General features: G+C 36.9%; 2 protein-coding genes across 3 annotated transcripts; both read right to left on the minus strand.

Annotated features, from left to right (window-relative positions):
- Positions 1–103: 103 nt before the first annotated feature.
- LOC118269761 (phosphopantothenate--cysteine ligase) lies at positions 104–16,917 on the minus strand. 2 transcript variants are annotated; one of them, XR_007707444.1, is made up of 8 exons: positions 16,764–16,917; positions 13,919–14,078; positions 10,112–10,340; positions 9,581–9,795; positions 8,400–8,585; positions 7,745–7,847; positions 2,618–7,093; positions 104–2,530 (listed from the first exon to the last, which is right to left on the minus strand). XR_007707444.1 is itself a non-coding variant. In XM_050706743.1 (7 exons), the coding sequence occupies exons 2-7, from the start codon at positions 14,048–14,050 to the stop codon at positions 6,990–6,992; spliced, it is 969 nt and encodes a 322-aa protein (XP_050562700.1). In that variant the 5' UTR covers positions 14,051–14,078; positions 16,468–16,692; the 3' UTR covers positions 6,233–6,989. The 2 variants fall into 2 exon arrangements, 1 of the variants encoding a protein (XP_050562700.1); XM_050706743.1 differs by lacking the exons at positions 104–2,530; positions 16,764–16,917 and adding an exon at positions 16,468–16,692 and having other exon boundaries at positions 6,233–7,093.
- Positions 16,918–17,070: 153 nt separating this feature from the next.
- Positions 17,071–25,655, minus strand: LOC118269734 (putative transporter svop-1). Its single transcript, XM_050706903.1, has 11 exons — positions 25,395–25,655; positions 24,556–24,717; positions 23,322–23,484; positions 21,492–21,613; positions 20,444–20,688; positions 20,046–20,173; positions 19,631–19,751; positions 18,589–18,684; positions 17,939–18,129; positions 17,432–17,559; positions 17,071–17,350 (listed from the first exon to the last, which is right to left on the minus strand). The coding sequence occupies exons 1-11, from the start codon at positions 25,456–25,458 to the stop codon at positions 17,217–17,219; spliced, it is 1,554 nt and encodes a 517-aa protein (XP_050562860.1). The 5' UTR covers positions 25,459–25,655; the 3' UTR covers positions 17,071–17,216.
- Positions 25,656–25,982: the final 327 nt, after the last annotated feature.

The raw sequence follows: 25,982 nt of genomic DNA on the forward strand, positions 1-25,982 counted from the left end.
GTCGTAGGTAGGTCGGTTCCTCTATGACTCGATACTAGTAGAGCATTTCCCCATCAGGTAATCAGTTTGTTCATATACGGGTGAATAAAATAAAACAAGCAAATACATTAAAATATGCCAAAGTATTTAATCCACGTGTAGTAAAGTCTCCATGAGTAGCGTAGACAGTACAATATCACAACGATAGATACCCATGTTAGATAAACTCACAGTAGTACGTCAATATGGAACTGTAGGCACAATACTTAGGTAGAAGTTGGAACGAGAACTTCATGCTTTCGTGGAAGAAGAATAATAATAATTAGCAGTTATATAAGTGATCTTTAGTATTTTGATTTTTTTATAGAAAATTGCGTTTTTTTGTCGTTTCTTCGCGTACTTTTGGTACCACATATGAGTACGTTAGCGTAGTTGTTGTGTTAGGGTCAGTTCATACCTGACGCGTATTGTCGGTCACGCATCGCCAGAACAGTTAAATGTGTAGAAAATAACCCTCCTTCTGGCGCAGTCGGGTAAACAGTTTACCGTTCACACTCAACCGATGATACGTTAGTGCGATCGATGATACGCCGAATTGTAATTTTTACTTAATGTGTTCAAAAAGGTATTGATAAACATACTGAAGTTACATGGACCACGAAAGCATTTCATTCTCGTAGGTACAAAAAGTTTTCGTTGTATAAAGCACGAATTCAATTCCATATCGTCAATTTGAAAGGATATAGGCAGGTCGCTGGGAGCCGCTGGATGTAGGTCGCTATCAACCGGCCTATCTGGAAGGGGGAGGCCTATGTTCAGCAGTGGACGTCCTGTAGCTGATATGATGAAGCAGGTAGTACAATCACGGTGTAATCTTATTGAAACCATTTGTTCAAAGTTCAATACCGATTTCGGTTATTTCGTTTTTATTTACTGGGATAGCAAAAAGTATTATATAGATATAATTATGAAACTGAATTCGTGCTCCCCACATTAGTAATTTCAAATCTAGAAGTAGAAACTAGTCTAGTAGCTAGCTGTATTGTATTGTGCTGAGAATACTCTGCCGTTGTGGAGAAGTCAGTGACTGGGAACCACCCAACCGAAGGTCAACTTTCGTAGGCGTTGCTGAACCTAATACCTCTTGATTAGCGCTGTAATTTTACTGAGAATGAATTTTTTTGCTTTTTTACTTACAAAACATGCAGTTCAATTGTGTTTCTAAGTATTTACCTGCAAAATTATCCATCATAGCCAGACTCATGTGTAAGAACAGTCACCAAGTTCATCACGACAGCAGAGTTAAAAGTTAAAACTGTATTCGACCTTATTGTCAAGTACATAAGGATTTGATTACCTAATAGATACGTAGAGTACACCTAGGTAATAATATATGGATTGAATACTCGAAGAACATGAGGACCGGGTTGTTCACACATCAACGTTTCATAAAATATGATATAATAGTTATAAAACATGATAATACACTTACACAATCATTGTTTGCATGTGTGCGTGGGAGTTCTTTGTCCAATGTTGCCAGTAACTCAAAAAACTACCATTTTGGTAGATTTTGGAACATTTACCTCTTTGTGTAAAAATGCATGTTCTATACATTAACCAGTGGTTAATCTTAATGTTTCGTTAGTAAAAATTGGAGTTTTAAACCCCACGCAAACATACAGACCCACAAACAGGTATAATATGTATCTACATAGAACATTTCTATAAGTCTGATATAAACACCACTCCGTCACAACATCTATACGATAAATACCCTTTATATCCAAATACACACATTTACTTATAATTAATTTAAACACAGCGCTTTAATACACCATCCAAATAAATAATTTTTAAATTTAACTTTCGCGTTTCGTTTTTTCAACACTATGTAAATACGCGGGAATGCGCAAATAACCATTTTATGCACAAAATGGTGGCACGTTTGCTGTAGACAAACGTATGATTTTTTAAAAAGTTGATGAACCAACATTTTTAATTCAATCAATGAATTCATATTCCTCACAGGGACTTCATGAGGATTTTCCATTATAGGGTTAAAGAAAGATCGCAATTAGATTCCCATGTGCTTTACACAGTATTGAATTAACATAATTATAATAGAAAACAAATCAAATTAACAAATAAACAATTTCATATACACTTTAATATCAGTTCTAGAACATTAGGAACGAGCTATTCGATACTAATATCGTTTTTGTTCATCGTTTTGGCAATAATTTAGTGAACAGTCTGTATAACTTGTGGAATCTTTTTAATCTGTGGTTGCAATACGTACGTATTATCTTTTATGTATAGTCTGTGGCTAAAGTGACGTTAGTAGCCCATTTAGTATTAGATATCCGTTTTGGAAAATAATGTCAATTACATTAATACGTTTAAACAAGTACAAAAGGATTTTTATTACACATAAAAAATGAATTTTTGAAGGAAACAAAAGTAAATGTCCATCTCTTGATGTTAACCAACATTCCTGGGTTTAGGAGTGTGAATATATTAACTGCTACACATAATGTTACATATAAACCTCATGTTACATAGCAAACGGCTCACTTTATGGTAAGTGGTCACTGTGGTCTATGAACGCTTGCAACACTTGGGGCATTACATGCACTTCGAATTCACTTAGAGATTGACACGTGACACGTTGCAATACACGTTCGTGTTGCATGTTGCACGATAAAGTCACGTCTATCGTACCTGTAACACGTATCGCAACATGTTACAGTGAGCTTATATTTTCCATTATATGTAGCAGTATTAACACTTATAATCATACATTTAAAAACTTGGATAGATAATGCTAAATTGATTAAAATCCTTTGATCGATCAACTATTATATAAAAAGAGGTGTCGCTCGTACAATGAATATGTTTAACGAATAGATTTAAGGCTTTAACTGCCATCAGAAAACTGTTGAAGGCAAATCCTCTACTAACGTAGGTCACCGGTGATCTACGCGGCAGTTAACGTGTTAAACGGAGCACCTTATGCAGCAGAGTTTGATTTTCTCTGAAGAATTTTAACATAATTTTATTATAGCTTTCGTGAGACATACTAAATTAATTATTATAAGAAGAAGTGCAGAGTGGGCCGACTTTACCAGAATACCGCTTTTATTTTAAATTGCGTGTCAAATTAATCAATGATACTCTATTTATACCTTAAAACACAATACGTGCATATAGGTTTCAAGTCAATTCAAAATGTTTTATGTATGTATATTTTGTAATTTTGTTTACTCAACTTACGAGCTAAGGTTGCTCGAAATATATGTATTTTATTATTATTAATATTTATTTATAAGAAGAAATTAAAGAAAGAGATGACGCTATATATCGTTTGTACGCCCTCTTTGTCTACCAGCATCGCAGAAATACGAAGTGGTACTCACAGATAACAAAGCTGAAAGAACAATAAGAGATCACTAGTGCTCACTGGAAACTCGATAAAACCGGCTCCGAGCTATCTAGGAAGCTTATCAACAAAATTAATTGTGTTAAAATTATCAGCACAATGACTAACGCGTGAAATAAACTACTAATGATAACATTTGAAACTTAGTTATGTTGTACGGTTCGCTCGCGTAACTGTTCGAGATAATTCGACTTGTTTCAAGCTACGTTCGGGACCTATATTCATGAGCAGTATTAGTAATAACCGACGCCAAAGACGCGTAAGAAACTCTTTAGCATAATACTGCCGTACTTAAGAGTTATTTAATGATTACTTAAACTATTTTTTAGTAACGATTTTGTTCAGAAAACAATTGCTAAGGACTGGGTTAAGTAACCATTAAATGACTGAGTACAGCGGTTAGTCAAGTTACGTAAGTCAAGAAACATAATTAATTTAATATGTTTCACGATACAGTAATAGGAAAAACACGAAACTGTCTATTGTGTGCTTTTGATATGTAAAACTTTTTAATATCTTTAAAACTTGTCAAATAATATTATAAGGGCTCTCACGATTGCTCAATAAATGTCTATTAGCTTAACTGGCAGATAGTTTGCAACACTAAGGACATTACATGCGCTTTGCCGAACCTTAAGAAACCTACTTATTCCCTTTTTGAAGTAACCCATCTTGTAGCTGGGAAAACCTCGGTATTACAAAAACACGGCTTATTCTGGAACACAGAATGAGCTCACTCATATACGGTAGATACGTCAAACTATCTGCCAGTTAGTACTAACTGTAAAATAATCAAAAGATGAAACAGCCTAAGTGTAAAATACTCAATTTGTAATAACTGAACATCAAAATATTTAAAAACTACTAGAAAATGCTTTATAGATACTACCAATGAGTTTCTAAACGAGATTTAAATAAAGTTTATTCAACTTACGTATACTATTTCTGGGTTGCCCGTTAGTTCAAATTAAAGACCCCGCTGTAGCTCGAAAGTGATCGGGCTCGAAAATAGTAAACGCCATATTATAAACTTTATTTAAATTTTCTGTCTCATAAAAGTTTTACTATACAAAAATTCCAAATAAGGCATTTGAAAATAAGGCTCGAACTTTCCAATTTACAGTTAATAATCTATGTATTTAAAAATGAGTCGTAAGATTTTTATTTAATCAAAATGCTATCTTATATCTGTCTTACAAAGTTGTGGTCCTGAGGAGTAAGTCTAGTTAGAAGTAGAAACGAAAGCCTAAGCCTAACACGAGACAACATTTAACCATTAATATACAAATAAAAAAAAACATAATATACAGTGTGTACCAAAACCCAACAAAAAAAATTGATTAAATTTTTTATACCCATAAGCAGGTCTACCATCGGGTGAAACTTCATCATTGAGTTTTGGGACACCCTGTATAACGATACAGTACATAAATATTACAATTTAAACCTTACCTACTTGTAATAAGAACTAATATACAATAATCGCATCGTATGTAAAATAGTTGTAAATAAAAAAGAGATATTTTTGTTTATATAAATATCAATAGTACATTTATTGATATTTTTGGATAAATATAAGATGCAGGTGACCATAATAGTATGACGTCACGCCTTTTAATCCTCGAAGTAGTAGGCAGAGATACACATATACAATGTAGCCCACTTATAATCAATTATGTTATGAGTCCCATAAACTAGAGAATGACTCAAATCCCATACATCGGGCTGTGTTCCAATTCATCTCAGAGTTTAGCGTTTAGCGAGAACGAAACGAGAGCGCGTTCTGCATACTGATTGGTTATTTCATTCGAGCCGGCCAATCAGAGCGACAAACGCTCTCGTTTCGTTTTCGTTCAAGGTAAAGCACACTCGTACTAAGGGTACAGTACAAAGGTACAGCTTGGGCTGTTTTCTCTCTCTAAAATATTGTGACGTTAAATATCAAATAATTTTGTTCTAACGTTACTTCACCTGCACCTAAGGCCCTATAAAACATTTATATAAAGTATAATATATTATATATAATTTTAACTATAAATCTTATTATTTAACCCATATAACACTAATATAATTATGTCATACATCTACACATCAAAAAACCATTTAACTAACAATTAATCTCTTTATACCAAAAACGATATTAAAACAGTTTTTCTATGACCGTTTTTGTTATAAACCAGTGTTACCCCATGACAAAATTTCATAATAAATAGTACAATTTATGATATATTTTTTATAGAGTAAACATTTAAAATCCTATTGGAAGTTCTCGATAGATATATTTTGAATTATACCTATATACAGTCTAAAACTATGTTACACTTAGATATAAGTTCCATAGTTACACGTTACACATATATAAAATCTATTCAGAACATACTGGGGCACATATAGTTGAAACATTTAATATTCAAATACAATTTATAAATAGCCAAAAAACGCGCAACTGATAATAAAACTTTTTATTTTTCAACAAATAATAAGAATAATAATTTAGACTGGCAACACAACGATAACGTTAAATATTTTTTTAGTCTTGTAACATTTTTAGTAATGTCAATATTTCGTGGAGTTTCATCATCGTATTTTTTTTAGGTGATGATAGTGGGGTATCGGGTTTGGGATCGACCTTAAACTGTACAAGGGCTGTACTATCGCATCGTGTGATATGACCCACAGCCGATATGTTTGGTGTCAATGAACCACGCACGTCAGACGTAAACTGATAGTATTTTTCAATCGATTAGAATTTCTGACGCTTTTGTTTTTAATCTCGATTTTTTTTAAGGCAACGTGATTTTGTTTGTCTTAACACGTGTTTACAAAACATCGAATACGATTACTAGATAAAATAAATATCGATGATTCAATTGATTTCTTCACAAATACTTATAAATAAAAAAAATATCGATAAAACGTGAAGGTATCCCTTCTCTATGCAAAAAGATAGTATACTTATAACAAGAAAGGTAAAAGATATTAATATCATCAATCAATAACATAATAGCAGCGATCGATTACCTATTCGAGAAGTTTTTATATCGATTAAGAGACAATCGATAGTTTTACAAATCGATATTACAATACTAGTGTTACAAAGATACTTACAACAAACACCAGAATAAAAAATATTCGCTATAATATGTTTATAGAGACTCGATTAAATATGCCCATCGACTTTTATTATTTACAGTAGCATCCATAGATTTATCGATATAAGATACTTGATACACGACAATACTAAATCGTATATGTTCGTAGGAATACTAAGCGGATTTTCTCACATATTGATTGTATTGATTTTAGGTACATATATTATGATATCTTCAACCTTTTAAAGTGTTTGAATAACCATACGAAAGAAAATCAGCTTAGAATCAAGTACCGTTCACAAGAAAACACTGAAACACACACAGAAGGTATAGATAAACACGTTTAAGTTCGATTAAAGTCACTTACTTAGGTGTAGTGGGTAAACAGTACACAGAAGTCATTATTCACGTCACTGTTTGGGTGGGTGGCGCGGCTACTCGTTGGTGAGGTAGAGTCGGGGCCGCGCGCGCAGAGATCAGCGCGGCGAGCGCGGCGGCGACACCGCCTCGCCCGCCAGGCGCATGTGCAGCCCGTGCAGACGGACTATCTCGCATACTATCGAGGACTCGATGTCCACGCCTGGACCAAATATGTTCACATTTTATAGTCAGGTAATTAATAAGATAGATTAACTGGATTTTCAATTATAGTCAAGTCAACTCTGACAGTTGCTATGTAGTGAGAGGTAAATAATATGGGTTGTTCTTAGATTGTAGTGGTGGTTTGATGCATGTTATCCCTACAAACTATTGAAAGGCGAGGTACTAGTTTAGGTATAAAGTAGGAACTCGATTATCCGGCTCCCGGTTATACGGATTCGCGATTATCCGGACTACCGACAATTATATTAAAATTACCTACATGTTGGATTTATGCAACGTAACGTACATGTTTGTATGTAATCTAAGAAGATGTATCTCATAATAATTATTAATAATTTTCATTCATATGCGTTTGTTGTTTTTAATAAATACATAATATGTATGCACAAAATTCGCTTTTCTTCGTAAATTCGATCATCCGGATTTTCTATTATCCGAATGCCTAACGACAATTAGTCCGGTTAATTGAGTTTCTACAGGTATAAAAGAACCGGTTTGGAACTAGAGTATACGAAGGACAATCTCGATCTATACGATCGCTAACTAATTTAAAGAATGTGAAATAGGTGTTTAGTTTTTAAAGACAAATATTTTAGTAATAATTATGAGAAATAAATCAAATTCTCACCGGCATGAACTTCCTCCCTAGTAAGCACGATCTCCTGCGAGATGTCGGGAGACACCAGGATCACTCGGTGGTGGCGCGTCTGCAGGAGGTTGGCTACCACCATCTGCAACCAATGTAGATAATGTTAGGTACCATTGAAATAGAATTGAGAATAAAAAGTTTGTTATCAATTTTCTTACTTAGACTCATTTGTGTAGAAGTTACTAGCTGCTTGGCAATATTGTTAACTCCAATGAGGTTTAGATATTTTTATGGTTTATTCTAAAATCCAAAGTTGAGACAACTGAGCCAGTTACAAGTTTTAACCAATAACAATTACAAAAATCGATTTCAATATTTTAAGTCGTACACGGAACTTTATCGATATCAGTCATCATTTTGTGAAAGTATTGTAGCGACACATGACAGAAGTCGCACATAGACGATCGACGATCAAATCAACGGATGACGTCATAAATCCTACATCGCACATGCGAATAAACATGGATAGAAAATCGCTACGAACAACAGCAACATTGGCAGAATGCCCGCCAGACACGATCCTGAACAAAGCCTGACCGGAGGATCCTTCTTTTCTTAGGGAACTTTACTCTCTGTTCCCTAAAGTGTAATAAAATCTCTACGGTGACGAAAACCATCTCAACATCCATCTTACCTTATGCTTATACTTCTCCAAAGCAGCCCTTGCCTTGGGGATCAGCAGGTTCTCATCAGTCTCCAGCTTGAAGGACACGACGTAGGCCTCCGGGACCCACAGGTTGACTAACGGCGCCAACATCTTCGGCACCAAGTGCAGCTGGATGATGGGAGCTCCACAGGCTGATTGCATCTTGTGGGTCGGCTGGAGGACCGAAGATTTGGTCAGTTGCAATAGTGAGGTACAGATGTAGATGTGAGCAAGTTTAAACTTTATTGCTTTGTAATAAAGTTGAAATTGTATTAACTTTTGAGTTTGTAGTAGTATGACTAGCGGCATTAGTGCCTACTAACGGGTGTCCCAATAAGAACGCAAGATTTAAATTTGGCGGCATTCGAAGTATCATTGTTTGACATTTGAACACGTGTTATTGTTTGTTAGTATAAGGTACGAGGTTAGTAAAAATGGAGCGCTACACGATTAAAAATGAGCCAGGTCAAGCGCAAACAGTCAATCATGGTGTTCGGTATCGTAAAATGATAACCAGTCTTTTCGTACCTCGAATTGAAGAAATGGATTAGGAAGGCATGTGGTATCCACAAGATGGCGCCACATGTCATACAACCAGAGACACAATTGAATTTCTGCATAAGTCATGCCCCGGTCGTGTTATTTCACGTTTTGGTGACCATAATTGGCCGCCTAGATCATATGATTTATCACCATTAGACTTTTTTCTTTGGGGTTCCTTAAAGTCGATGGTTTATGCGAATAAGCCGACGACGACTCAAGCCTTAAAAAGGAAATTGGACGCTGTATTAATGAAATACCGCAGCATTTATGCAAAACGGTCATTGAAGTTTTCATTGAAAGATCGCGTATGTTTCAGCAAACCAGCGGCAGCTACTGCCCGATGTATTGTTCCATAGATAACCTCATACTCTCTACATTACGATATTATAAAGCTCTCACGATTTTTTTTTAAATATCTGCGTTTTATTTAAAATTTAAATCTTGCGTTCTTGTTGGGACACCCTTTATAAGAAATGTATAAGTAGATTATATTTCTTATTTGAACACCCTATTGTTTAACTGTAGGCAAGTGACCACCTAACTCTACTGGGTCCTATATTTCTGTATCGAAAGCGGTTTAGGTAACACACAAATTACTTAGCTCCATTAGTCACAGTGTCACTTACCACTCTATCCTTAGGAATATAGAAGTCAGACACTGCCGCAGCCAGGTACAGCACGGCCCTGGCGCCCAGGTTGGCCAGACACTCGCAGGCCGCGCGCAGCAGCCAGAAGTACTCCGACACCGAGGTGAACGACACGTGCAAGATGGCGCCCGCCGCGTGCGCAGCTTTGTAGCGGAGCAGGATCGGTGCGAGGACGTCTACGCTGTCCGGTTTCACTGGAGGAACGGAGAATTATTATCAAAATTGGTCCTGACACAGGTCAGGGTAACGGACTCTTCTGACTGTAAAATAACTTTGAAGAATAATGGTACCTACTGCTAACTACAAGTGGAAACCTAACTGCCGCACTTATAGAAGTTTAATGATTACTTAAACTATTTCTTAGTAACGATTTTGTATTGAAAATAATTGCTAAGGACTGGGTTAAGTAACCATTAAATGACTAGAGTACGATGGTAATAGCATAAGTATTACGAAATGCCCTATAGGATAGCACGCATTGTATAGGTCCTATATAATGTGTAAACTTACCCGAAATCGTAGTATTAGGTCCTCGATCCTGGATTTCGAGCATATCAAGCAGCTTCTGGCCGGTGAAGTGTCTGGTGAACGGTTCCAGGGACTTCTGGCGGTGCATGAAGATGACCGCGTACCCTTGCTCCAGGAAGTACTCCGTGGAGGAGGCGCCTCGCGTACCAGCGCTGAAGTTGTCCACGAAACGGACCGTGTTGTGCTCCAGCGGTACTGTCGTGCCTCCCGACTGGAAGGAACAAATGGAAATATTGTATTACACAAGTTACAAATGTACAAAAGACAGTACCTATTTTTTATGGTTAAGCCGGTAAACGAGTAGACGGATCACCTGATGCTAGGCAATCGCCGCCGCCCATGGTCACTTGAAAAACCAGAGTCGTTACAAGTGCGTTGTCGGTCTTTTGCGGGTAAGGAATTTTAGAAGAAGGGTTGTTGGGGAATCGAACAACAGGTTAGGGAAGATTGGGAAGGGAGGTAATTGGGCCTCCGGTAATCTCACTCACACAACAAAACACAACGCAAGCGTTGTTTCACGTCGGTTTTCTGTGAGGCCGTGGTATCACTCCGGCCGAGCCGTCGCATTCGTGCTTGGCTCTCCCACACTTAAATTGTTTTGTACTATGTGCTATTGTCTTTTGTAGTTCACTAGGGGACCAACGTCAGTTAGCGTACATATAAACGAAAACATATGGGCCAATTAATTTTAAATTCATAACAATAAGGTTGCTTTTCGTACAACAAGTGGCATACACAATGAAGTTGTATTAAATAAGTAATGAATCCGTGCGACATGGTCATAATAGCCGGTTTAGCGCCGCAGTCAGTATGATATAGTGACTGTGAGTAACTACTGAGGGTCTCTCGAGACATCGGAACACGCAATGCAGGCAGTATTAAGTACTACGATTAAGTTTTCACAAAACCTTTTTGTTGTAATCAGTTGTACGTTAGTAGGACTTTAGGGAAACTAATTAATGGACTTTAAAGTGTAAGCGGTTACTTAATTATGTTTGTTTAATGCCTTCTGATGGGTTTTACAGTCTGAAGTGGTTTAAAATGCCATAAGAGATATGAAATTAACCCAGTGTATAATTTTATGTTAACTAACTGGCCAAAGAGCCAGATCACCACAACAGATGGGGCCCAGTTGGGCTGATGCCCTATCCGGAGCTGCGGACTACGTAACAGGTTACCGGGGCTCCGGCTTAAAGCAGGAGAAGGAACGGGGTGCTATTTAGTCAGTAAGAGTGATACTCCCTCTCGCCTTGCCCAACGCGGGAGAAGTTATTGGATCGGATTTTCACAACTCAAAAAAAATGTAAACTAACTGGTGAATAATTTGAAGTGTCTTTTTTCAAAATCATGACACAAAACTGTAATATTTTTCACATTAACTTTGGCATTAAGGACCAGTCATTACTCCTCCATCTACTACAAATTATTTCCGCAATTTCAACTACTTACCCACTCCTATCAAGATTTTCAACCTTTACAAAAATGCTAGCTCATTCGCATAATAAATCTAGCTTAGACCTTCAGCTATGACGTGCTACTGCCTAAACCAGAGGTGGCGAACCTTTACTTACCAAAATGTATTTTTTTAAAGAAATGTTTTTTGAGGTGCTACATGTGCCATTAAAATAAAAATGTTTTAGTAATTCGTTAAGCAATCGTTAGGCAATGTTATTCATATGTGAAAATAACGACAAGTATAGGACAGATTTTGTGATCAATTGCGTAAATAATAAGTTTTCTTGTATATTTTACTGATAAGTAGCTGTAGCTAATAGTGTGATTAATTTTTTTGTCAAGTGGTGTTTACCTTTAAGTAATTGTTATACTGTTTTAAGTTTAAAATGTATGTTTCTAAATAAGATTTTAGTATAAATAATTATTGGTAGACCAAATATTGTGCTGCGTGTCATCAGTGACACGCGTGCCAATGGTTCGCCATCCCTGGCCTAAACTATACTACATCTACTAGCGTTTCCCTGATCTTTACTGCCAGAATTTCACGAGTAATTTCGTACGAAAGGTCAAGGCATGTTCGACCACCTTATTACCTAATTACTTGATTGCATATACTTAGAATTAGAGCCTTTTTACATTAAGATAATTACTTTGCCCTAGACAGATATATTTTGGGATGTCTAGGTTTCAAGTTATAGGAGTATGTTTTGTTTTAGTATTTACATTTGTGTTGTATGTATGTACCTATAAGGTCAGCCAATATGGTTTTAGTAACTTGTATGGAAGTATCGAGGCGACAAAATTCTTTATAGTTTTGATTTAACAGAATTTATATCGGGATATACATTTATTATTAAATATTGTAAGATTCGTAGCAATTGGCGTTCCATTGTCTCTGCCTACCCCCATCGGAGACAGGCGTGAGGTTATGCATGTATGTATTAAGTCTATATTGCAGGGAATCTTAGAACTAAAGGTTGATTAAAGAAAAAACTGCGGAATTACGACCTAACTTGATAGTTCCTATGGGAAACATTTGCCTTTTACGATACCCTTTAGTGGTTATCTCTATGAAATTAATAGCAATATTAATTAGCTGTATTAGAGCAGAATAATTTCCTGTTAGTAAACAGGAAATTCCTGTTAGTAAACAGGAAATTATTCTGTTAGATTATACAAAGGAGTTGAAGCATACGAGAGGGGTAACATAGTAATGTGATTAACCTACTTTAGGGAGATATTACAATTATGGTAAGTGTTGTGTATCTAAATAATAAAAGCTTATTAAGTAGGTACTTAATACCCAGTTCTGTTCCTGGTTTTTGAAGGTTCATCTTTATTGCCCTTGTAATTGAATTGGAAATCAATTAAAGAAATTAGGTTATTAAGGAAGCTTGCCTAGCGTCTGGATAGACGCCATACAAACAATAAACAACCTTAATGTATATTAATTCGTGTCGTATATTCGGTCATAAAATTGCTTAACTACCATAAGGCTGAATGTCGCTTGCACATCATAAAACTACAAGGTTGGTTTTTGTTCGTCAGAGCAATGAAACAATTGCTTTTATTGTTATGTTCATAAATGTATGAGATCATAACTGACAACTAGGAATTATTTTCGACATATTTTTAAGTATAACACGAACTCTCCTGCCGTGTCTATCTGATTGCAATAGTATATTTTTTCATGTGGTTTCTGTTAGTGGGCCTGGCTGGATAGAGTGAATCTGAATAATAAGAAGAGCTTGCGAAAATGAGAGTGCCACCTAAGCAATCAGAACTGCCTACGGACACCCGCAATACGGCAATACGCATACTACGAGTATGTTGCAGACTCGTTGCGGACTGCGCACAACATGACTCCGGCATGGCTGCACACAACGCAAGCGTTTTTTCACATCGGATTTCTTCAGGCCGTGGCATTACTCTGCTCCAGCCAGCCCTTTTCGTGCCGAAGCATGACTATGACTGCTCTCACATAAAATGATGAATAAACAGTAAAAACTTACCGTGTACACAAAGCAAGCGTTGTCAGTTCAAATTTTTAAGGGCCGTGGGATCACTCCTATTAGTTCTATTTGTTTCAAAGCATAGCCATGCGTCAAGTCAAGTGATGTATAAAGTCAAAATCAAAATTATTCATTTCAAATAGACCGGGAAGGCACTTGTGAACGTCAAAGCAAATATTACAATATATAAAAAAAATGTCTGTCTGTCGGTCAGTCCTCTATTTGCTCGTTCCAAAGTGTAGATTCCTATGGAGAAGAACGAGCAAAGAACTTAATAGGTTATTCTATTCCAATTAGGGTTATAATATATGAATGAACTCACCGTAACAAGTACAATCTTGTTCCCGTACTGGTCGTGTCGCTCGCAGAACTCCTTCAGCAGGGACCTGTTGTCCTCAAAGTCCGGCGGAGGCAGGTGGACAGCGAAGAACTCCTCCCACGAACTGCTCGCCATCTTGACTTACTGGCGCCGTTGTCTCAAGCTGTGGGAAATTGGACTCTATTTTAATTAAGGATAAGTAGTTTTTTTCATAAGCAACTGACAGACTGACTTCTTGGTGGTTTTATTTGTTATATTTTAAGTGTCGTATTGTGATATTAGTTAGCTTTAAAGTGTTCTTAATTCTTGAAGAACAGGAGTATTAAGGTAAGTCCACAGGCCCGCATCGTACGCAACGCACGCATCGTACGCATTCCGTATGACGTCATCAGCACGCATCGCATGTAGGCATTGCTGATGATGCGGTCCGTACGATGCGGATCAGTGGACGCAGTTGTATGAGTTTCTATACAAGACAAACTAAAATCCGTTGTGTGCGGTGCGTGTGATGCGGGCCTGTGGACGCGTACCTTTACATGAAAAAGTAATAATTTAAATAAAAACACAAGTTTACGCTCTGGCGCCGTCAAACAAAAATCGCATATTAATGATACCAATTTAGTTGTTACATGATATTATCAGTGCCTTCAACAATAGACTAGCAATGATAAGACGCCTGAAAATTTACATAAGTATAAAAAAATAGGAACTCAAATTTTTAAAGCATTATGTAAAGCACAATATTTATCGATTTTTACTAGGTACAGTTTACGCGTCTCGTTCGTTAGTTCGGCTGGTACCTATTTATGTTTAGGCTAAAGCACCTATAGAGTTTAATGCTATAGAATAAATTGATAGACTGTCTATAAACTAGAATTATTGATTTATGACAGCTTGTCCAAAAACACACACATATGTACATTATTGTCCACATGTCAATAAGTTGTATGTGTGTGAGAAACTATACAAAGTCTACCTTTTCATAGCGTACTACCTTTAATTGTGTAAAATAGTATTAACAATAAGTTTGAAGCTTATTGTATGTGAAGATAAATGGAAATAGAATTAATTCTATTATCATCATCTAATGCCTTTTTGAATGTATAAAGCTTCAATATGGTTAAGGTTTTGTAATATACATACCTACTATAAAATTTATTTTATACTTTTGGTAACAAATGAATCAGATACTAACTAATGCATTATAATTATAAAAATCAATTGCTGTTCATTAGTCTCGCTAAAACTCGAGAACTGCTGGACTGATTTGGCAAATTTTGGTGTTGAATTATTTACTAAACAAATCAAAAGTAACATCACTATAAACAACAAAGTGAACTGCAGATAAACTGGAGACATTTTATTTAACTAACTTATTAATTTACATAAATGCAAAAAGCTTTATATAGAGAGGAGTGGAAGCAGGGTATGCCATGTGCCACGATCATGGCTGATAATAAAAATATATTAATTAATAATAAAAAAAAGAATGTTATATCAAATGCAACATTGATAAACTTAAATTGAAAAAGTGCTTAACTCATTGATAATAAAAAAATATCAAGGCCTAACTTTCAACGAATAGCAACAAGTGGCAGCACATTTTATATTTTAACTTACAGCCAATGTTACTATTACAAAAAAATATTAAATGTAATCAACATTAAGTGAATTGCAAATATGCAATTTTTCCTACAACTGTACTTACTGTGTATGCAGTGTAGGTATAAAATTTATGTGAGCAAGCACATCCAAAGTGCGGTCAGATAGGTATCTGTTTAGAAAATAAATAAAATTATATACATTACCTAGTGTTTTATTGTCTGTATATCACACGAAGCCTGGCTGTATGCAAATGCAATGTAACTCTGAACAAATGCCTGCATAACTGTGTCATGTTTTATAACAGGATTACCTAAATTTAAACTGGATCATTGGACACTTGATACATGTTGATCAAGCTTAGCCCTTGTAGGATTTCATCATACACAAACAATTGATTTTATGTTCACTTTTAATGCTTAACATGTAAATGAGATACTTACTTGAATATTATTTGAATATTTTTTTGTTATGGCAAGTTTTTTTTAACGGTTTGGAATATAAATGGAGTTCTTCATTTAAATATTTGTATTTTGAATTTGAATGAAGAATAGTGTTTTTAGTTGTTTTTTTTTAAATTAATGTGGCCCTTTAATAATATTAAAATAAATGACTTGTAGTTGAATAGTCTTGAGTCAGTTACAATATTGTATAAATAAAATAGATGAGTATGTACAATATTCACACAGAATTTGCACTTTGTAACCTAGGTAGTTATGATTCATTAGTTATCTTATGTTTTTCCCAAACTTGTTATCTTTTTACAAACAAAATTATCAAAACAATCTGGCCACCAAAAATCAGATGACCATTGATTACTTACTTTACATTATAGCCTACCAATAAAAAGAGCCATAGACTACATTCATATTATTATAAACTCATTAATCTCCAAAATGAGGCCTTCATGATATCTTTATAATCTGCAATAAGGTTGATTATCAGCTCACCTTTAATAATCACGGTTATTATCTTAAGTAGTAGTGTAGTAGTATCGTGGGACCGACACTCTCAGTCACCAGTTACCACACGCAGGGCTGGAGATAAACTAAACAGTTTTATGTGCGCCCGCAATACATGACCCAATGTTTATAGCGCCGACACCGTTAACCTCAAAGACATCTTATACTGATTAATGAGCGTTAACCAATATTTACTAGCTCGCTTTATAGAAAAATCAATGCGACAGGTCGCCTGATCGCCGTCGTCGGACAAGGACGAATATAATAATACAAGTTCTTGTCACCTCTGTAATCAGCCGAGTGTCCTTGGACGTTGCTCTGCGAGGAACAGCCGCCGCCCGCGATCGATGTTTTTAATTTAGAGTTATTTCACTTTCAACTGATAGAAATCTTTATCACGACTTTTTGATAACCGAGCTGACAAGCGCAACTGGTGCGTTTACGAAGACAGCTGTCAGTGTGATGTGTCACAGTTGTCAAATAAACTTGCTCCGTTGTGTGCGTTTAGCTGACTTTGTAAACTTATTTACCCAAAAATATTTAATCATTCCAATAAGAGATTATTTATTAGATGGTGAGTAAAAATGCAAATAGGCTGTAGTTTTTTATTTAACATAACTACTTAAAACATAATTGTGTTACACTGATCTGATTATTTTAAATGAGTGGAAAACTTAACAAGATAATAAATAAATTCTAACTTAAATTATTTATAGCTATTTTACTAATAATATATTTTATAAGTGAGACATTTTTTCACTTTCTCTTTTGAGTATTTCATCATTTTCAACATTTGTTACTGGTGGTGGTGAAGCTATTGGTTTTTGAAGGCGTCGGTCGTCAGGTAGAAACAGTGCGACAATCATTGATGCTGTAATACAATAAATTACGTTTAATATTGATTTCTAAATTCTAGGAAACAGAGTTGGAATTGGTGTGTAGGTACACTTACCTCCGAAAATACACGCGAAAAGATAAAAGCCGGCTTCGCAGCTGTTAACCAACATCAAATTGATGATCTGCACGGATGCGAAGGTTCCGATACGTCCAAATGTCATTGGAAGAGCAATTGCCATGGCCCTGAAAAAATAAAGGCTCACTTGAGATTTAACGTTCGCACTTAATATGTAATGTAAGAAGAACCAATCAGTGCGCCGAACGCGGTCTTGTTGGCCGGCTCCAATAAACCAACCAATCAGAGGGCTTAGTACGAGTTTGTTTTACATTTAACGAGAGCGTGTTTAGCGCTCTGATTGGTTGGTTCATTTACACCGTCCAATCGAAACGCCTAACGCTGTTTCGTCTCGTTTTCGTTCAACGTGAAGCAAACTCGTTACCTTAGTACGAGTAAAAAAGTCAATAAGGAGAGTTGGGCTTTTGAAATTCAAAACTGGTGAAAAGTACCTATGTTTTACATATACACCGATATTATAAGTAAAATGCAATGTTATCCATTTACCTTAAATTAGTAGGGAATATAGCAACTACAATGGCAGTATACAGCCCAATGACGACGACTCCCTGAAGGAATATGGCGAAGAATATGGCACTGGCGATGGCGTTGGGCATCAGGTTCACCAAGATACCGCAGACACCGCACAGTGTGGTCACCACCAGCACCATGTTACGACGACCCACGAGGCCTAGGAGCTGAGGAAGTGGAAATAGAGAGTTTTTAAGTCATAGTTGTATTGTAATCTTGCTTAACGTCATTGACTATGACCACCATTTATTTATCATCAGGTGGTTTAGAAAACTGTATGTAAGGTTTATTTCTATCGTTAGTAGATAATAGGATATCCACCATAGATAAGTCATCTGACAAAATAAAGAAATACGTTTCTAATATCTTTTCTTTACCTAACTGACGGACAAAATGAAATTTTTAATTTTCACAATTCGTCATCAACGCTATTAATTACTTACAATAAAAAATCTTGAAGGTTGATTACGTATAGCCATAAAGCAAGTAAAAGATGAAGCAGATTTTTTGCGTCATAGCGTTGATGGTGGATAAAAGAGGATTGCCTCTGTAAATACTATAAGTAAACAGAAAGGGGCATTCTCTGCAAATAATTGTAACAAAGAGGAAAATAAATCTTTGCTCACCAAACTCATGACAAAGTTGAACACAGACTGCATTGCCGCCAACCCGAGCACGATTAGCAAGGAGGTTTCATCCATGGCGCAGGGCACTGCATCCTCCTGGAAATGAGAACAAAGAATAATTAGGTTTGCAAAATATTTCGGTACCCATAGCATGTTAGGCAAAGGTAACCTAAAGAGGTCTTGAATTTTTACATCCTAATCTGGGGTTACAAAGGGATTTAGATACAAAACGAGTGGTCTTATTCTGTTTTTTCTTTTGTGAGTGCTTTAACAAACGTACAATTTCTCATACTCATCACACTCCGGACCCAGTACCTAAATAACGATTTTTCTATGCAAGAATCGAATCCGCAACATGTTACGCAGCAGCCGGATACTTAGCCAATGCGTCAACCGTGCAGTTATAGTAGGCAGGATGTTTTTTTTCTCTTTTAAAATAAATTCTAAACGTATGCTTAATGAGCAACCATACTCAACTCCGCAAAAATCCCGCAGTGTCTGAAGACCAGGATGTACAACCAGTGTGTGTTGCCGGTGATGACTTACGGTACCGAGACATGGTCCCTAACTGCTGGCCTTTTAGAAAAGCTCAGAGTCGCCCAGCGTGCGATGGAGAGAGCTATGCTCGGAGTATCTTTGCGCGACAAAATCCGAAATATGGAAATTCGCCAAAGAACAAGAGTTACAGACATAGCTCTCAAAATATGCAGGCTGAAGTGGCAATGGGCAGGCCACGTCGCTCGGAGGACTGATGGCCGCTGGGCCAGGAAGGTGACTGAGTGGCGACCGCGGACCGGAAGACGCAGCGTGGGCAGACCTCCCACTAGGTGGACCGACGACATCGTCAGAGTGGCGAGGAGCCAGTGGATGCAGGTGGCGGCTTGTCGTTCTACGTGGAGGACTAAGGGGAGGCCTTTGTTCAGCAGTAGACGTCTCTCGGCTGATGATGATGATGATACTCAACTCACAGGTTCACTTATCGAGATCTTTGAAATGTAATGGATTTATTGTAAAACATAGGTAGAAAGGTTTTGGTACTTACATTGACGGGTACCTCCATGCCGATGATATCACAAATGGTCAGGTCGGAGTTATCACCAGACTGCAGTATGCGCACGAACTGGTCAGCGATGGTTGGTAACCAGACCAGGAAGGCTCCGACTCTGAAACATGGCGGTGATATTAATTAGTGGGTGCTCTAATATGTCTCTCAAAAGATACCCTTAAAATTAAAATCTTTGAAGTCTTTATAAAGTCGTCATCATAGAATCTTTTAACTTTGATCCGATCTGTTTTACGCGCTCTCAACCATTTATGTATAAGCTCTCAAAGAAACAAAATAGACGAACTTAGGTACTAATGCTTATATGACTACTATACTGACGAAAAATGCCATATATTTATATCCGGGAATGGAACCCGAGACTAACTATCTGTAATTGTATTAAAATACTAACTGTTGGAAGGTAAACAGTATAATCACGATGAAGGTGTATTTCAGGAGTGGTTGTTTGAACAGCGGCACGATCTGGTCTTTGGCGGAACCACTGGATCCTGTGTTCTCTTCTAGGATCAGTCCTTGGACCTGGTACAAAGAACAAACACACATGTACAACCAACGAATACAAGTAACAAAAAGTTTATTAAGTAAAAATAAAATGAACCTACGATTAAAGGAAAATATTAAATCGATTGTAATTTGACATCCACGGCCAAGACCAGTGTCTCTTGTATTAAATGAAAATTTATTCTTAAGAATATCATCATCATCATCATCAGCCGAGAGACGTCCACTGTTAAACAAGGCTCCACGTAGAACGACACAAATATCATAACTAATGTCACCATCTCTCACCTCAAATTCCTCTTTAGACCTTAGATGATTGACTCTGTGAATAGTCCTCAGAATCTCCAAAGCCCTTGGTTCATCTCCCTTCACGAACACGAACTTAGGGCTCTCTTTCATCAGGGATATGAAGATGATGGTGAGGACGCTGGGTACCGCGTACACCACCAGTAACGTCCGCCAGGAGTTCCAGTAGATGTCCAGAGCTTCCAGGTAGTAGGAGAAGCTCAGGGGGATGATTGGTATCGCCAATACTGGAATAAAGGGGTAGGGTGATTTTAAGCAATTTACTTGAACAGCCCGGTTTCAGACGTGCTGTCTTGGTCCTGGTAATTAACTAATATTGTAATATTTAGTGATTCAGTAACATTTGAGATCGTTTCATGATATAATTGGCTTTCTAATCTTTCTATTACAAAGGGACTAAAAATCTTTTGTTGTTAAAATTTTCGTCATCTGTTAACGTTTGTGTACTTTATGATTATTCGCATCTATTTACTTGAACAAAAGTGTTATCTATTGGTTTTGCAACATAGTTTGTGACTTGTGACAAACAAAAGCCGTATTTCCTCCTATATACAGGTACTTTGTTTGTAAATAGACGAAGTTGCTTACCCACAAACCACTATCGATATGACAAACCTTCGATTTCTCAATCACCTAAGGTCGGCAATGGGCATTGGACATGCCTATGTTTGAATAGGGATAATATTTAATGTTATTTTACCTTTCGTGAGACATACTAAATTAATTTTTAAGTTATCGGCGTACTTACGTACCTATCAACGCCTCAATCGCTGCGTCGTGTGTCGCGGAATGCTACTCATAAATATGAGCCTCTAGCATGGCTTGAAACTAGTCGAGTAATAATTAATATTTTTATGTATATTTGCAAATTGCTCTATTGTGTTTTAATTTTGAATGGTATCGAAATGCAAATAAAATTGAGTTAGTAACCTAACAGTCAGAGTTACACAGATTCATATGAAATACTAATTTTTTAGCCATTTCGAGATAAATTGGCCTATTTTAGTTAAGTTTATTGTATTGTGCTCACCTGCCATGATACCCTGGGACAGCAGGAAGATGCTGGAGACCAGCAGCACGACGAGGTTCCTCTTGGCCATGGGGACACTCTCGCTGAGCAGTGACATCGACATCGAGTACATACCGGACCCACTGTAATGTAATTTCCAAAGTAAGTGACATAACTTAGATAACTACTGAGCTATAAGTTGCGTCGAGTTTTCTTGGTTTCTAGTTGTAATAGTTAGACCGTTGAGAAGGGCATGAAGACTTGAAGAGTAACAAAATGTATTTATTTATTTTGTTGACTACTAACTTGATTTTTTTTACATTTGTTGGGTCGACGTTTGACCGCTATCTCGCCTGATGGTAAGTGATGATGCGGCCTACGATGGAGCACGTCTGCCCATAAGCAACCTATTCACTTGGGCTTAGAAGACACCCAGGTTATACCTACATCAGGAAAAACAGACTCCTGCAAAGAATTCCACTCCTTAGCAGTTCGCACAAGGAAGCTTGAAGCAAAGCGCTACGTGTGAGTGGGTGGGATATCTACCATGAAGCGAAGCGCTTCGTGCTTCGTGCGCTTTGCCGCTTGTCTTGTGGTTCGATGATGGAAGGGACTAGGGGGAATCAAGTTGTTAAGGCACTTGAAGAGCACTTCTAGTAACTTGAAGAGTACTTCAAGTTAGACAAAACGTTTTTGCTTTCTGACTTTTAGCGGAGGATTTGCCTTCAACAGTTTTCTTCCAGCAACTAATACTCTAAACGTCGTGGACAATATGGTCTAGCAAAGTAAAGGTACTGCCTACGTCGTTTTGAGAACAGGTGATCGCCGTGATGCTGTGTTATGTTTTTAGGTATGGGTATAATCTGAATCTTCGTACCTAATTACTCATTGTTCAATAATTATAACAAACGGCGATCTGATTTACTATTTTCCAGATAAAAGTGTTAGCTAATCTATTTTCCATGTTACTCTGATCTGACTCACCTTCATCTACTAATATTTTGTGACAAAATAAACGCAATTTCATTGTACATCAATTAATCATTTTAGCAGTAACACGTTTTGTTATCTTATCCTATTTACTCACGCACAAGTAGGTATGTAAATATATGAGTATACATCTGTATATCTATGACTGATTTAACAGATTTAACTAAATAATAATGTTTAGGAAATTCTTTGACTGATACGTACCATAGACATAATAATTCATAATTCTTTATTGCAAATCCACAATGTAAAGATAAGATGGTAATATAAATAACATGGTAGCAATCGTGGACCCTGATGGGCACAGCAAATAGTAAATTAGAAGAGAGGAAGGCGTTGTATATAAGTATAGAATTATTTGTTTATACTCAAGTATTCATAAAAAAAATAAGTTAGTGCTGACTAATTCTTAGACTGAAACGGTCACTACCGGTATAACTTCTTGAAACAATTTGGTTCCTATTTATTCTCCTGCCTTGCCTTAAATAGCCGGTAACTAAAAACTTATTGGGTAGATCTATTTAAGGCTTTTACTGAGTTGGCCTTTGTCTTCAGTATAGGGCGGCAAACAAGCAGATACGAGAGGAGTTGACTTACACGTGCCATACCGGCCTTTTTGGGAATTGGGCATTTTGGATGGGGGAGAGACTAGTGAGAGAGGATTGTCTGTTTGGGAACCTTATTCACACGTAATACCATTACCCGTTATAGTACACTGTTTCCTATCAGACACGTAGGTGATTCGTTAGCTATTGCGTTTCAATCATCATCATCATCATCAGTCGAGAGACGTCCACTGCTGAACAGAGGCCTCCCTAAAGAGATACCTTATAATGAAGTAACTGACTTCAGGAAACTTACAAAAGAGAAGCAATGAACTGGAAGATGAGCAGCATGATCCAGTTGACGGAGATGCTGGCGATGAGGTTGAAGACCACGGCTCCCACTAGAGCCACCAGCAGCATCTTGCGTCTGCCGCGCGTGTCCGCCAGGTAGCCCCATGTCAGACCACCCAGCACCGAACCTGGGGAGTGAACGAGTTACTTGTTAAGTATTATGGAACAGAAAAACATTGATAGGAATAATGCTGATAAAGTTCTTTTAGCTAAGCAAGATTATAAAGTCTTACTGATTGTCAAAATCAGAACCTACTTCGAAGTATTTATCCACCTACCTATTTTAATTAGAGTAAGGAGATCCTTTGAATCGTTAAGCAATAAGAAAAAATAAGTAAGTGTTTACTATCTTTTAGTAAAGCTATTTGCTTAGAAAGTGTAGTTAAATATACTGGGAAACGCTCTACGATTTTCGAGTCACCGCATTCGTGCAGACTTCTCGTGAGAAAGAGTCCCACTACGACTCGAAACTAGTAGAGTAATAGTAGCTTTTATCAGTGTATTTAAATAACTCAAAGTGTAACTAGATAACTCAAAAGAAAAACCAGGCCTTCAGCCTTTAGACTATCGGCCGCAATTATTACTCAGAAACTTAGATAAATTAAATCCAGATATTTTGGATTCAGATTAGTTATTGTTTTTGTTCGATAAAAAGTACCTATCTGAAACTTAGTATTTTTTTAACTGTGCTATCTTTGGCTAGTTGTATATATTATGTAATGGAATTAGTTTACTGACACGCACTTGACCGGTTCTTTGTTTTCATGGAAGGAAGAAAACTCAGGAAATGTGAACAAAGTACGCTAATTATTATGTAGCTGTCTAGATAATGTGTAATTTGGTAATATGCTAATTACTTAAGTCTTTTATAAAAGTGGTCTTTTATATCATTCTTGTTAGGTTAGGGACCACTATTGTTATTACTCTTTTCATGTGGTTCAACACTCAGATTCATTCAAACTTTCATTCATAAAATCACATTATTGTATAATCAGTTGTCTCTTTTGATATAAGTTTAATTCAACCTTGAATCGTAGTATTAATTAAACAGAGGTCTTGTATATTTTTTTCACTTCGCGGCAATTTTTGTCTTCTGCGGACCACCAGTTGGGAACCACTGATATCTATAAGTACACTTGGACCGAAAGACAGTCAATCAAAATGCAACCTTACACCTACGAATTAAAGTCACAACTTGCCTACAACAGGTCCGGCAGCCAGGAGTCCCTGCTGACTGCCCGTGGTGGCCAGTTCACAGGCGCTGGTGGGGACTATGATGGTGTTGGCGTAGACTATGCAGGCGAAGGAAATGATGGCCAGCCCTGCCAGGCTCGTCATTATGTAGCTGTAGAGGCCGAAACCTGGAACATTACACGTTTGTCTTAAGAATATGTGTAAATAGGAAGATTTGGGTCGACGTTTTACCGACGTGTTTCGTTGTGTGAGAGAGGTTACCGGAGGCCCAATTACCCCCTTCCCAATCTTCCCAATCCCAGATTCCCGAACAATAACCCTAAAATTCCTAATCCCCAAAAAGCCGGCAACGCACTTGTAACGCCTCTGGTGTTTCAAGTGTCCATGGGCGGCGGCGATTGCTTACCATCAGGTGATACGTCTGCCCGTTTACCGGCGTGTTTCATAAAAAAGGGAGTTAAGTAGGTTGTTCTACCCGCGTAGAGCAAGCGTGGTGATTAATGCTCATGTACCTTCTCTGTGTGGGAAGAGGTCTTTGCTCAGCAGTGAGTACTTTCAGGCTATTGATGTGAGTTAAGTAGGAATCCTTAAAGTTGGAGTTTTGTCCCAAACTTTTATGAATGGGCTCCAATGTTTCAGTTGCCTTATGGTGTATGATAAAGAATGCGTAATTCTGTATAATGGTATAAGCCGGTAAACGCGCAGACTGATCACCTGATGGTAAGCAATCCCCGTCGCTCATGGACACCCGAAACACCAGCTCCATTAATATACTTATATAAGTGAAACTTAAAATTAGTATAAGAAATTTTAATTATAATTATCTCATAAATTACGAACTTACCTGCTTTATCGAGAGCGGCCTCAAACGATAGTTTTTCAACTGAACCACCATTTTTTTCTGCCATTTTCAAATAATTCACTTTTTATTAAATATTATTAAATAAATCACAAATAAAATATTGAACAAACACAATTCAACTATTATATTCAAACAATTAAAAAGACTAATGCCTTTTTAATTTACAAAATCATTATAAGACATCGTAACGTGCGACCTGGGTGGGCTTGATTTTAAAACGAATGATTAAATTACGAGTAACTTGCCGATGTGAAGATAATCGCTGTACTTCGATACGACGGACCCAATTTGCAAAATTATCTACACCGATATGTGCCAAAGTCCTTCCTAGCAGTTGCTATTATTATTATCTACTAATAATTTATCTGTTTACAACGTAATCAATTAATTGAATAATGTAAAAATTGGTGCTGAGAGGAGCTGTTATCAAGGCGAGAATAAAAGGAAACTCGTGTTTTTGTAAATTAGGAACAACCTCATTATTCTACAAACAATGTGTGTGAGTTGTATAATAAGTACCTACTTTCTAAGATTATTTTTCTAAAAGTTTCTAATCTAACAAGACCTCAC

The sequence above is a fragment of the Spodoptera frugiperda genome, chromosome 30, assembly GCF_023101765.2.
Source record: "Spodoptera frugiperda isolate SF20-4 chromosome 30, AGI-APGP_CSIRO_Sfru_2.0, whole genome shotgun sequence".
NCBI lineage: Eukaryota > Metazoa > Arthropoda > Insecta > Lepidoptera > Noctuidae > Spodoptera > Spodoptera frugiperda.